General features: G+C 42.0%; 1 protein-coding gene across 4 annotated transcripts; it reads right to left on the bottom strand.

The window, feature by feature from the left end:
• Nucleotides 1–6: 6 nt before the first annotated feature.
• Nucleotides 7–8,887, bottom strand: dpf2l (D4, zinc and double PHD fingers family 2, like). Of its 4 annotated transcripts, none has more exons than XM_035669323.1 (11): nucleotides 8,820–8,887; nucleotides 7,169–7,329; nucleotides 6,879–6,986; nucleotides 6,512–6,705; nucleotides 5,638–5,730; nucleotides 5,319–5,403; nucleotides 4,703–4,837; nucleotides 3,969–4,100; nucleotides 2,856–2,968; nucleotides 2,460–2,541; nucleotides 7–1,399 (listed from the first exon to the last, which is right to left on the bottom strand). In XM_035669323.1, exons 1-11 carry the CDS (start codon nucleotides 8,849–8,851, stop codon nucleotides 1,314–1,316), a joined length of 1,221 nt encoding a protein of 406 aa, XP_035525216.1. In that variant the 5' UTR covers nucleotides 8,852–8,887; the 3' UTR covers nucleotides 7–1,313. The 4 variants fall into 4 exon arrangements, with proteins under 4 accessions (XP_035525216.1, XP_035525218.1, XP_035525219.1 ...); XM_035669325.1 differs by having other exon boundaries at nucleotides 6,512–6,702; XM_035669326.1 differs by lacking the exon at nucleotides 8,820–8,887 and adding an exon at nucleotides 8,652–8,797.
• Between the last annotated feature and the right edge of the window lie 664 nt (nucleotides 8,888–9,551).

Below are 9,551 nucleotides of genomic sequence, written 5' to 3'. Positions count from 1 at the left end.
GTGTGTGTGTGTGTGCGCATTCATACAGGTGCAATCTGCATGCAAAATCTGCCTCAGTGTGACAAATGATAAAAGCAGCTACAGTTTGTAAATGATCTCGTGTCGTCGGTTCGACAGCGGCTGACGTGTGGAGAGTGATGTCACTGCCAAACGGTTCCTAAAAGGCTAGCACAAAACGTCGTTGAGAAAAGGATGCACCTCTGTGATTACTAGTTTCATGTAACGGACTTACAGCAGTCTGGTTCAAACAGTGGTCTGACTTATCAAAAGTCAGGGTTTTTCAAAATAAGAGAGCGGTAGCTCTGTCTGACGGACAAAATGATGTTGAAGAATGAATGTTGATGTTACACTGAATGTTTTATGTGAACAGGATGATGCTCAGCTGTGTAGTGGTTGGTTAAAGTAACAGCCATGATAAGTTGGTTTTGGTGCAACCGTTAAGTATCAAGACCAAACATTTTGTGCCAACAGCTTGATGAGTCGAAGCCAACGGTTGTTCTTTTTTGTTGGCAAAAATTAAGACTTTGTTTTCCCGTCTTTGTCCCACTGATTTAAAACAAAAAAAGACAAAAAACAACGATGGTTTATGTGATTGATGAAAAGCTCCGTGGGTCGTTGTTGTTGTGTATTACATATGATGGTGGACCTTGGCACTGACCGGCTCCCCTCGGGGAGGAAACCTCTTCAAAAGATAAAACGCTCCAATCAGATAAAAGTACACAGACAAATGCCACTACAAAAGTCCACTAGTAACCAGAACAATAACAATAGTAATAATAATAATAATAATAATAATAATATTCCTCAACCGTATACGTGGTGATATTTTCTTTCTCCCACACCCGGAGTAAAAATAGATAATTTGGCAGAAAAGAAACTGTGTTGTCTCGACAGTCCACACTGTGTCTTTGAGTGTGAAAGGGTGCAGATAATTAGCTGTGATGCTAATCCATTTGCTCCTGGGAGCTCCCATGGAGACAGCAGTTACTATGGTTACTGCATGCTCTCTGTCTCTGCATCTAGTGTGTGTGTGTGTGTGTAACAGTCCAGGAGAGAGTGTGTGTGTGTCTATACTGTATATACGCACAATATGTATGTTTGACGGCAAGCCTCGGGGGCTCGGCAGGCAGGTTGGTAGTGATAGTTTGACCCCCCCACTGACGCTGTGGATATTAAGACTTCTAAAGCTGATCTGCGATCTGGCTCAGCTACATCTGGACGGAGCCTGGAGCTCTGGACTGAGAGGAGGTCTGACGTTTTCCATCGGGGGTTGGGGTCCCGTTACTGAGGGGGTGGGACTTGGTGACATGGTGTCACTCGGGGGCGGAGCTCTGGTTCTGCTGGTATATGGAGGCTTTATCCTTCAGCAGAGCCAGGCACAAGTGACAGCTCCAGCTCCCTGTGAAACACACAAACACAGTGAGGCACGGGTGTGTAGAAATACATCATCAGCATCACTGGGAGGAAATACTGGTTCCTGTTATTGTTGTCTGCGAACATCACAGCTCACAACACAGCACCTCATTGAGGGAAGACAACTGGAGTGTAATCATTAAAATCTGTCTCCTCAACAAACAAGTTCCTCTTAAATATGTTTCACACTTCACATGTAGAGAATGCAATAAGATGCTTACACTGACTGAAACTTTAAATGCTCTAACACTTGATGTATTTTATGTCAAAGAACAAGCATTAAGGAGAAATAAATATTTCCATTTTCTCTTTTAAGGCAACGTTTCGATCTGTAAGATCTTCTTCAGGCCTGAAGAAGACTTCTTCTCCTTTGTGCCCTACAGTGATATTTCTTTGTCCTGTACCTGAATATACAAAATAAAAGCATTCTCTCTTTCCAGATTCTCAAATAGGATGATTTGCTCTTTTTATTTTAGATTTGTTTTATATTGTTGTAAATTAAATATATTTGGTTTGTGGACTGACAACACAAGACATTTGAAGACTGAAAAAAATACCTGCTAATTAATTATTAATGAAAATAATGTTAATTGCAGGCCTGGTCAACTGTGTGTAGGTCCAATGGAAGAGATTACAGCAGATTTTCAGAAATGTAAGTTTCTACAAATTTAAATATCAGTTTTTTTTTTTATTATTGCAGCTTTAAATGATGAACATTTAAAACTCAGAGTACCCACAAATCAGAGTAATTAATGTTACTCTTACCAAAAGCTATGACATTTTCCTCATAATTCTCAATCCTAATTAACATGGACTAAGGCTTTTATTTAGCTGCTCCCTGAAGCCTGGAAAACTACCAACGTGCAGCAGACCTCTAAAGAATACATTAACTTAAGAACGTTCTAAACAAATAGTCAGAGGAGCAGATGGTTGAGTGAACAGGCCTTTAACCCCGTACAAAGAGATGATATAAGCGAAGGATAACAACATGCACACGTCCTCAGAGTGTGTTAACTTCTGCAGTAAAGTGTTGGGTGTCAGCGTACCCTCTGGTGGTTCAGTCATGGGGGGACTTAGACAGTACATGTGGTAGCCTCGGTCGCAGTCATCACAGAACAGCAGCTGGTCCTGCAGAAACACAGCATCACGTTCAGTCGGACAAACAAAGAAACTCAGAGAATCATCAGGCTAAAGCTGCATTTTATTTACACAGAGTCATTTATCCAAACAGCATTACCACCAACCTGCGTTCATGATAGCTGCAGTGCTTGTGACAATTAATAGTTCATCAGTTAATTTGAAATAATGGGTGCAGTTTAATGCAAAGGAGAGCGCAATCAAAACTAGACATAATGCAAACGTTCAGGTTACATTTCGTGAGCAGAAATGGCGCCAACATATCGAAACACACATATGATGGGGATATCATAAAAGGAGCTCACGTCATTCTCTGAGGTGCCGCAGACGTTACAGCACTTGCACTCGATGCACTGCCAGCGGTAAGTCTTCACTGCAGCCATCATTACTGGTGTGAACTGCAGGCACGTCGGGTGGCCTGAGGGAAGGAGAGGACAAAGGAGAAATGTTGTCAGATAAGATAAATACTGGATAAAAAGGGCTTAGGGTCTATTTTCTGTTTACTGAACCACTCTCCCAAAAAAAACCATTGGACGATCATAGTTTAACAGCCACAACAGGGCACAGCAGAGGTGTCCAGGTTTGGTTTTCTCTGCACGATAATGCGCTGTAAAGACGCACGTTTTAAAGGGTGGTGTCTGTTTTCCAGAACTAAAACCACAGGAGCAGGAGTGTAAGGAATGGATTAAATAGTTTATTTGCCTGCTTTAACATAACTGGCAATCAATTCAATTCAATTTTATTTGTATAGCGCCAATTCATAACAGATGCTTTTACAGTTTAGGGTGACGTTAGCCGCTCTCTCCCGCTCTTTATTGGATTTAGAGAAGTTTACATTTTTCATGATCATCAGCTAGAGACTCTTTGCCTGCAGTTTGGTCTTTTAGCACAAATATATGAAGTCATCAAGTGCAAGAGGTGTAGTACTACAGGTAGTATCTGTAACAGTTTTGCTTTGTATGTAGATGTTTAACATTATCTATAGAATATATGTGACAATTCATAAAGCAGGATGTTTTCTGTGCCTAAACCTAACCAAACTGTAACTAAAAAGCCACGGACCATCCAAACAGTTCTACAACCTTCCTGTTTTAAAAAGAGTGAGCTGGAAACATTAAAAGTCACCCGCAGACGCAACTTGAACCAACTAATAGTTATAACTGGCTATATTTGCTAGCTAACTACAGTTGAGCCGGCAAAAGTTCTTCGGCATGAAATGTTGAGGCAGCTTCTGTCTTAAATTAAAAACCCACCGTTTAATAAATTACGACGGATTTGAAAATGATAAATCTGGCACGGTCATCAAACTGCATATACACTGCATAACAGGAACCAGGCATAGCAACAGTAACTAAGGGGGCGTAGCATGGCTGAGTTAACAGTCAATTAGAAATTTAAGAGACATGCAAAGTTCATACCTGAGCGTCCACAGTCTGAGCAGGACACCAGCTCTTCTGATTGGCCAGTCTTCTGGTTTAAGGTGGAATCTCCCAGACAGAAGTCACAGTAATCGTTGGGCAGTGCCAACCCATTGGGCCCCTTCTTAGTTGCTGAGCAGAAGAATGAGTGAAGAAAACCATTCAGTGCACATTAGAACTGTCACTTTAAACTGAAATATCAAGGAAGATGAATTAAATATTATAATATCTTCTTCCAGATGAATATTTCAAAACTGGAGAGTCGCTGACTGAGTCTAACTGCAGAGTGAAGCACAGTTTTACAGACCTGTTCATGCCACATCGGCCAACGACACCCTTCTAACCCCGATGATGTACTGAATAATGATCCAAACTAATGAATGAGTGACAACTGACAAAACGCACTTGTTGAATGTACTAACACGGTGTCGCTTGCACAATGCGATGGATATGTTGAGGGGGGGGGGACAAAAAAAAAGATGGATGATATGCTGAAAAAAATGCCAGGAATCCCAACTCTGCAAGCATGTTTCAGTCAGGACACTGAGTCTAATCCCAAAACTCATGAAAATCAAAAAAATGAAAAGAGCGGGGAGGAAAAATAAAAAAAGAATGAGAGAGAGACATCCCTTATACAAACACACACATGCTACATGGCATGCAACCAACCCTCCTTCCCCTCTCTCTCTCTCTTTCTCTCTCTGTCTCTCTCTCAGCACTAGAGAGTGACTCACTCTTCTGCTCCTCAGGCTGGCGAGGAGTGGGTGGTGCCTCGATCTCCTCGCGGTCCTCGCCCTCCTCCTCGGCCAGGTGAGAGTGTGTATAGTGGTAGCTCAGGCCAGGACGGTTCTTGTAGCGCTTCCCACAGACTGACACACACACACACGGTTATACAAAAAGTGTTACAGTGATGGCGGCGAATTCTAACTACCGTCCAAAAAGGCCCAAGGTGGAACCACCAGACTACGCCGTTCATCACCCCTTTATTATTTAATGAAGCTTATTTTCACATGGTTAATTTTTGACTGACGCGCTAGTAGCAGACTCATAGAGCGGAGGTGAGCATTTGCACAGTGAGCGATGGCCAGCAGGAAGTTACAGAGCACACACGGAGCGGCATCTCAGGAAAAAAATACAAAAAACACAAAGCTTAAAAAAAGAAAAAAAGAACAAAAAACGCATTCAGACGTTTTTCCAATTTCTATGCTGTCAAACTTAAGTTCCAGATGGGGTCTTTCAGATCACACCATGCATGGCAGAAGGATTGTTTTTGTCTTTCAGGAGGGAAAAGCAAAAGCCTCTCTTGCTGACATGCACGACACTGACGTTGCAAAGGAAGCTTCTACTCACTGTCGCAGGCGTACGGTTTGTCCCTCTCCTCCAGCGCTGCAGCTGCCGCCTCCTGTTTTTTCTTGCCATTCTTGTCACTACGGCCCTATAAAACCCATTCGTTTATTTATCTTTTTATAACACTTTCAATTCAACTAAGAATGTTGAATAGAAAGGCTGTGGTGAGGTTGTCAGTTAAACAGAGAGGTGAGACAATAACAGTAACACACATCCAGTCAGTTGAACTCCAAAAATCAAACGTTGAGGTTATTTCATCCCCCCACAGCGATCCTCTGGGATCTCACCGGGAACTGACTGCAGAAGAAGAAACAGTACTCACCTTGGACTTGCTCTTGCCTCGTCTCTTGGGGGTTTCGTCCTCAAAGTCTTCGTCATCCAGGTCGTCCAAATAGTCGTCATGGTCAAGGACTCTCTGCAGTGAGAAGTTCTCGATTAGGTCACACTGTACTGAATGTATGAACTCCTCTTTACTTTTATCAAATCTACAAAAAAAAAACAACTAATGATGACAAATTTTACCTTCACACAAACTGCTGTAAATTTCATACGATCTGACAATGAGAGTAGAACAGCTCTGCCAATTTGTCATTGTTAATTATCATTCAAACCTCTTAGGTTAAAAAGAAACATTGAGGCCGTGTGCCAGTAGATGTGGGGTTTGGCTCTGTAGCTGTGTTGACATCCAGACATGTCAGCAGACTTGTGAGACAAGATGTTGATTCGACAGTTACATCATGTTTTACATCATCAGCATAAACCAAATCTATAAATGTAATTAAAGGCTGAAGTGCAGCGAAGTGACGCAACTACTTAAGTTTCTAAACAGATCAGAAAATCAGAAAATATTTGGAAAGGAACTCTGTCCCGCTGTGGGAACTACTGACTAACTTGGAGAAATAAGTTCAATTCGAAAGCTATAATCACCTCACAGATGAATGAAACTAAACTAAATGAAAACATTGAGCAGTAAAGTGGAGGGCAACAGACGACTGTAACACAATAAACTCATCCCTGTTCTTCATCCGGTGCTCTAGTAACAATGTCACCAAACGAAAAAGACCTTGGTCCTGAAATGAAATCCTCAGAGAGCGACTGACGGTTTGTTTTGACCCGTTGAGTGCAACTGCATACTGTAACGCTCTACGGGTCAGTCGCGTTGGTTCAAAACAACACTGTTCAGCTTCGAGGCAGACCTTACGGACACGACCAGAGGACGTAGTGGTCGTTGAGGTGGCAGGAGGCTCCACGCTTGCAGAGTCGTCCTCAGGACCGCGGATGTCCGACACTCCGCTCCTCCTGTCGAGGGGCTCCCCCTTCAGCAGGGCCTCCAGACTGCTGCCGTCCACCGCCCCCAGCGCATCACGCTTCAGACCCAGCTCCAAATCTGCTATCCACACAAACCGAAACTAATGCGTGCAATGGTATTACATGAACACATCCACATGTAGAAAGACAGACGATACTAAATATATTTACACACTTTTACTGGTAGAGTTCTACCAGCATGGATGAACACAACCCCTTCACTGTATTTGTGATGGGTTTCATCTGAAGGCATACCTGTTTTGAGAGGCGGGAAAGCCAAGCGGGGGTCCTCGGGGGGATGGGAACGCTGTTTCTTCCTCCAGCGACGGGCTGGATAGGTGTACAGCTGCCCTGGAGCTACACCTGATAAGACACAGAACAGCAGGTGACTATGGCACTTATAACTCTGAAAGTTAAAAAAAAAAAAAGGGTGTATTTTCTGCACAGATGGCATGCGTCAAAGTTCAATTTCCGATTTTTTTATGAGAGTCTGCAGAGTATTTGTTCGTATAATATTGAATTATCAGTCAGCACTTGTTTTATACCTGCACTACGGTGTCTCTTCTCCATCCAGATGTAACAGTTGGACTGGGCTACGCCAGTCTGAGAGTCCAGGAAGGGCATGAGGATGCTGCGCTCAGCACACAGACGAGCGTTGTAACTATGACACTGCTCCATGGCATCTCTGTAATACTGCTCTCCCAGCCTGAAACGGGAAAGTTGGACACTGACGGGTCAAATAACACAGATCAGGTTAGCCCATTAATCATCATGCCGGATAAATATTGCAACTTAAAATAATTAACAGTATTGTGAACAACTGATAAACTGTATAAACACTCTTACACTCTCTATTGCAATACTTTTTACTCTTAAAACTGGATGGTGATGAAGTTGTTTATCTATGCAACGTCTTACATGGATTACATGTTGTTTCTCTTTTTCACATAAAGACATACAAAGATAAAAGTCCCTTAAATGTGAGTGCCAAAGTCAATTCTTGACCTTGTGAATAACAGTTTGACAAATTAATAGTCACTTAACTGTTTTTTTAATTGTCAAATCGTTTTAATTTCTTTTCTTTTAAGGATTTGTGACCAATATATGTACTAAGCAGAACATTTTACAGCTAAAAAATTACATTTAAGTGATCTCTGGTCAACAAATGATGTAAAAAAAACATCAATACTTTTACCTCAAAAATATCTAATCTGCCCACATATCCACAGATAAGTGTATATGTGCAATAAGCTCATATCAGAAGATAATCATTAACCTGGTCTATTGATCAGCTGGGTTCTGTTAACACGTTAGCAAACGGACACATTCACAATTAAACTACTCTTCACATTAAAACACATTTTCTTAAACGCCTATGTGTCTGCTCACAGCACTAAAAACGTATTGTACAATATGCTCACAAACTGAGTTTAGTGAAAGAGCACCACAAAGGAAAAAGCGGTGTAATCCCTCCACTTACTGCACATTTATCACACTGTAATAATGCTTTTTCCTTAACGTTATCACATCTGTAACACAGCCGCCATCTTCAGGGTGACTAAACCCGAACAATTACTCCAGACACACGAGTGAGTGCTCTTCCTCACACATGCAGCATTTATTAATCTGTCGCATTGTTCTACCAACACTGCTCACACACTGGCTGTCCTGGCGATGTACGAGCTCTGCGTTTATTCAAATTAAATGAAATACAATAAAAACACACACACACACACACAACCAAGACTTCACTACGAAGCCCCCCCAACACCGACAGTATCGATGGAGGGACGTTCAGAACAAAAGGGTTGATTGTTAGCGAGCCACAACAAAGCCCCCGCCAAGCTGACAGCTTTCTGGAAAATTAACTCTCTCCTTCACCTGCAGGCGGTCGGCTAGCAACAGTTTTGGGAAACATCGTGTGTGGCAAAAACACCCTAAAGGACACAGCCAAGTTGAGGATGAGTGGAGTCTCACACAGCAGCTCCACTCCTCATTTATACATTAGTGCACAGCTAACAGGCTAACCTTAGCTCCGGGTAACGTTATTCTCTTGGGACAAATACTGTGTTCAACATCGAGGCTGCGAGGTTTAAAGTGTCCTTCCCTCTGCGGTAATACAACAACTAACCAGTCATACGTTCAGCGCCGTGTGGCTGCTCGTTTTACTCTCACAATAAATAAAGGTAAACTTACACTTTCACAACACTGTCGACGGCCGCCGCCATGTTTGCTTATTGCGGTTGTGTGAAGTGCCACTGCGCCTGCGCACACACGTTATCGACCGTTACTGCCTCCCGGGGTGAAGAACATGAAGTGCACATTAAATGGCTGCTAGGTGACCCTTGTTTAATCAATGCAGCAAGACACTAAAGCACGTATTACAGGTTATAAGATTATTATTTTGACGAGACAAACATTTTTTAACAAACTCAACTTTTTTCTACATCTTTCATCTTCTATAGAATCCCTTAATTTCGTTAATTTATTCAATTTATTCAAATTTTCTTACTGGCATCGACCAGCCCAACAATTATACTCTTAATACCTTTATTATTTTAGTTCATACTGGGCTCAAAAATAACAAATAATTAAATTACTTACAAAAACAACACAGCGCAACAACACAGACAGTAAGTAACACACAACACATAAAACCAGCAGCACACATCGTGAAACCACCAATCATAAAAAAAGACCAGTCCAGCAGCATAACAAACAGGAAACAGGAATCAACACAAAACACCATTAAAGCTGAAAGTCACTGTGCAGGATGTGGGTGATCATGTGGTGCACATAAATAACGTTGTGTTGCCACAAATCACCACAAACTGGGTTCAGACAGTATTCCAGTATACTGATTGGTTTCTGGGTCCCTGCAAAATATAATGAAGCTGCTATCTAGTGAGCTCAACTTAATGGGACTGT

This window comes from Morone saxatilis, unplaced genomic scaffold (genome assembly GCF_004916995.1).
Source record: "Morone saxatilis isolate NCDOM2014 unplaced genomic scaffold, NCSU_SB_2.0 Contig22, whole genome shotgun sequence".
NCBI lineage: Eukaryota > Metazoa > Chordata > Actinopteri > Moronidae > Morone > Morone saxatilis.
The sequence above is the reverse complement of the archived record's forward strand: the minus strand, read 5'-3'. Positions and strand labels throughout refer to the sequence as shown.

Coding starts and splice junctions, on each gene's coding strand:
- dpf2l (XM_035669323.1), bottom strand. CDS start 8,851: ATGGCGGCGGCCGTCGACAGTGTTGTGAAAGT. Junction 5,404..5,637: donor GAGGCAAGAGCAAGTCCAAG/GTGAGTACTGTT, acceptor TGGGTTTTATAG/GGCCGTAGTGACAAGAATGG. Junction 4,838..5,318: donor CAAACCGTACGCCTGCGACA/GTGAGTAGAAGC, acceptor TGTGTGTGTCAG/TCTGTGGGAAGCGCTACAAG.